Source organism: Nuphar pumila, chromosome 9 (assembly GCF_984573655.1).
Source record: "Nuphar pumila chromosome 9, dmNupPumi1.hap1.1, whole genome shotgun sequence".
Lineage (NCBI taxonomy): Eukaryota > Viridiplantae > Streptophyta > Magnoliopsida > Nymphaeales > Nymphaeaceae > Nuphar > Nuphar pumila.
In genome coordinates this window covers 124,429,190-124,433,417 of record NC_143257.1, presented here as the reverse complement: position 1 = coordinate 124,433,417, position 4,228 = coordinate 124,429,190, and the positions used below count along the sequence as shown (strand labels likewise).

Below are 4,228 nucleotides of genomic sequence, written 5' to 3'. Positions count from 1 at the left end.
AAGTACTCAGCAAACACAAAACACAAAAATGCATCCTTTCGAAGAACTAAAGAGTTTTCCGCTTCTAAAGTGAGCTTCCTCATGTAGCAAGAAGCTTTGAGTAACTATAGCGTGGTTTGTTAAGTACTCAGCCCGAGTATTGGTCTGCACTCCTCCAGCCAGTCACCATGGATATCCGGGTCAAGATGGCATGTCCCTGTATCATTGTCTTGCCAGGATCAGATTCAACATGGTGATACTACTTGCTCTCATCTAATATTAATTATGGATGCAAATTCAAATCCTGATGTTGAATAATTAGATTATATCCTAACATCCAACTCGTCCCAACCATTGTTATTAAAATCGGTTCCCTAGATGAATCAGTTTCCGAAAAACCAATAAGGTCGGCTCCAATTGAATCGAAACAGATTGTTTTCTAAACAAACCATCTCAAAAAATAGTGTTTCATTTAATTTGATTTTATAAATATATTTCTTTCAGGGGTAGAAACATGGGATTTGGGCTTATTCAGCAAAAAAAATGGTCAATTAAAAGGGATCCACTGTACCGTATGTGCAAGAGGATGATTGGATCCGTATCGGCGGATTAAGGCCAATTCAAAATGATTTTCACAGCATTACCTTCCACGACCCCCAAATAGGGGTGTCAACTGGTCGGGTTTGGTTCGGACCCTGGTGGAACCAGCCCCAGAACTGATTTGAGATGTTGGTACGTGGTTCGGATTGGGGTCCAATCTGACAAACCATAAGAGAAACCATACCCGGATTCTATAAGAATTACATGTACCAGACCCAAACCATACCCGGTAAATTTATTTTTTTTTTTTATCTTTTTTTGCATTTACATTGAATAATTGTGGATCTTAGTTTGGATCGGGCCTGGGTTTGGTATGAAAGTTCACAAACCATACCCGACTTCATATATTAATCGGACCAATAGGGTCTGACCTGGATTCTATTCGAACCTTCTTATTTATCACTAAACCCTGACCCTATAGGGTTTGGTACTGGTCAAACCCGACCCATTGACACCCTTACCCCCAAAATACTAAAAATCATAAAGGAACAAGAAGTGTTAACAGGAAACCTAAACCACAAAAATGACATGGGCGCAAACTCTTTTAATAATGAATGACCTATCTGTTTTTTTTTTACTCGGAGAAACCACCCCAGGCGCAGAGACCTAGCTGCACTGGCTCAGCCTACTGTATTTACAGTCTCCATCCATAACTTTGATAGCTTACCCCTCGACTTCAGGGAGTTGCCAAGCTTCGGCATACGCAGGGGCTTGACACCCATAAGATTTGAACCTAGAGTGCCCGTCAATAGTGTAGGCCCCATCCCACTATGCCAAACCCCTTGGGTCTATGAATGTCATATCTTTTAATGAGAGATCACAATTAACTATCCGAGACAGTAAGATATCCATGAGACCGACACAAAATTTAAATCACCTAATTTTGAGGCCACCACTCAACCCACTCGCGCTATAATTGATTGGGAAAATGAAGAAGAGCAAACAACTTGTCAAGTGTAACCAGATCAGTTTACTCCATGAAAGCTGATCTTGTCTGTGCTTTTATTATGTATAGTGCATTTAAGTTGCATGTGCAAATATAGTAATGAAAGACTGAAAGTAGTTCCACGTCTAAGCTTACTTTATGGTGACCACCTAACATTAAGAAATACTTAGACAAGAAAACGTGTTGCCATTTATATTAGTGAAAGTGATCTTTGTGAGGGGAAAATATTCAAGACTCGTTTATGTTAGCTCAGTTCAAGAATTAATTGACACATCACCTATTAGGTGAGGATAGGTTGATTTGAGGCAGCTTTCTGACCAGGTCGGTAAAAAAACTCTTATTTGGATATATAACCCGTGACTTGGTTAAGAGATGACCATTTCTAAGACCAAGCAAGACCATGACATGGCTGCAAACTGGACAGGTTTATAGCTCCTAACCCATGTTCCAGATTGTACCTTGAACTTAGGAATGAAAATGGTCCTGATCCAATTAAACCCTTGATCCAGATCCCACATTTATATCGCATATAAAACTTAAAAGCAGGGATCACACTAGCCGGGTTCGAGCCGAGCTTGGACTGGCTCGGCTCGGCAAGAAGAAGTGCTCGAGCTTGAACAGCCTATGCTTGGGCTCGGCTCGAGCTGAACACATTTATAAAAAAAATTTAAAGTTTTTTTCAAAATTTGTGTCAAAAGTTCTTTTTGGAAAAACCATAAGGGGGTGAGATTTTGATTTAGTCAAACATATTAAACAAACAAGCACATGGTAGTCTTTACATCCTTTACATAAGTCGTTCCATATCTTTCCTGTTTGCTACGATCATCTGTCTCTCTTTTCTTCCATTTCTTCCTTTTATTCTTTCCTTCTTGCTTCAACCTGAAGATATTGTTTTAGGCTCAGCTTCAGCTTCAAGGTTGCTCCATCACCATTGTGGCCTAATGATACCAAGGTTCACTTTACTCCTTTTTTTCTCCTTCATCTGTTTTTTCTCCACTTCCTCAGCCTGGTTATTGAACCCCAGGCTCCATAATGCATTTGTAGCCCTCCAGGCATGGAAGTCAGCCATATACTCCGACCCGAATAATATCACCGGAACCTGGACCGGTTACGATGTATGCAGCTATACTGGTGTCTACTGTGCCTCGGCGCTCGATGACGGTTGCACCACGGTCGTAGCCGGGATCGACCTTAACCATTTTAATCTAGGTGGGTACTTGCCGGAGGCGCTAGGCCTATTAACCGACTTGGCCTTGTTCCATATCAATTCTAACCGGTTTAAAGGCACCATACCCCAGTCTTTCAAAAACCTTCAGCTACTCTTTGAGCTTGACTTGAGCAATAACCAGTTCCATGGCTACTTCCCCTCGGTCCTACTGTGCTTATCATCACTCAAATTCTTGGATATCCGGTTCAATGGATTCCAGGGGAGCTTACCCACAAAGCTCTTCGACATGAAATTAGACGCATTGTTCATAAACAACAATAATTTTCGGTCGACAATCCCGGAAAATTTTGGGAATTTGCCAGTCTCGGTTGTGGTATTTGCTAACAACAACCTAAGAGGGTGCTTGCCTAAATCCATAGGCAGGCTGGGCTCGATGGTCAACGAGATCTTGCTGCTCAATAACTCATTGACTTCTTGTATTCCCAAGGAAATCGGGTATCTAACAGAGGCTACGGTTTTTGATATCGGGTACAATGAGTTTGTGGGACCTTTACCCAATAGCATAGCAAACATGAAGAGTTTGGAGCAGCTGAATGTGGCCCATAACAAACTTTCCGGCAAGATCCCGTCGGGCATATGTGAGTTGCCGAGGCTCAAGAATTTAACGTATTCATACAATTACTTCGACGGCCAGCCTCCTATCTGCCTGAAGCTTCCGGAGTGTGGCGCAATGTTCTCTGATCAGAAGAACTGCATTCCAGATCGGCCTGCACAACGGTCCGAGGAGGAGTGTGCCCTGTACTCTCACCCAGTGGACTGCACCACTGTCAGCTGCTTCCCACCACCACCACCACCTCCACCTCCACCTCCACCTCCACCTCCGCCACCACCAGAGTATTACTGTCCCCCTACGGATCCCTATGTGCAACCCGACCGGCCTCCGGGTCCAAACTGGCCGTGAGAGCACTCTTTTCCTACTTTTGAGGCTAGCCGACACTTTTTTATAATGACATAAAGTCCTCTTCGTATCTTCTTTAATCATGATATTGGTTGGTGACTCATATGGGGCCCATTTTATTTTTGATGTCCTTCATATATACATGTTTCTAGCTAGTTATTAGTCTTAATGGTTCTAGTGTGATTGATATAGTATGTCTCTGTAATTTGGGTCGAATAAATAATGTAAAATGCTGATCTCTTTTGTTATAAGTATGGAAATGATAATTTGGGATATAAAATTTGTTTCCTATTTTTCCTGAGTAACTGTGGGGTGATGCAAGGAACAGGGCCATGACAAGCTGTTTGATGTGCTACCAACTGCATCGTCAAGGATGGAAATCAATGGGATATAAGTTTTCCTCCATGTCCAGGACGGAGCCTTCAGAATGAGACATATGCGGCTGCCAAGACTAAGCAGTCTGGGGCGTTACGGGTTTGCGAAAAATTCTATGCCTGTGACACTATGCATGGTATGGGATGTGAATTTTCTATGAAAAGATTGTCGACAATGTATGGCGAACTGGCATCAGTAGAAA

General features: G+C 42.4%; 1 protein-coding gene across 1 annotated transcript; it reads left to right on the top strand.

The window, feature by feature from the left end:
• The first annotated feature begins 2,339 nt into the window (after positions 1–2,339).
• On the top strand, positions 2,340–3,956 carry LOC149829267 (leucine-rich repeat extensin-like protein 5). The gene has a single exon (XM_090017329.1). The coding sequence runs from the start codon at positions 2,467–2,469 to the stop codon at positions 3,652–3,654; it is 1,188 nt and encodes a 395-aa protein (XP_089873455.1). The 5' UTR covers positions 2,340–2,466; the 3' UTR covers positions 3,655–3,956.
• The last annotated feature ends 272 nt before the right edge of the window (positions 3,957–4,228 follow it).

Coding starts and splice junctions, on each gene's coding strand:
- LOC149829267 (XM_090017329.1), top strand. CDS start 2,467: ATGATACCAAGGTTCACTTTACTCCTTTTTTTCTCCTTCATCTGTTTT.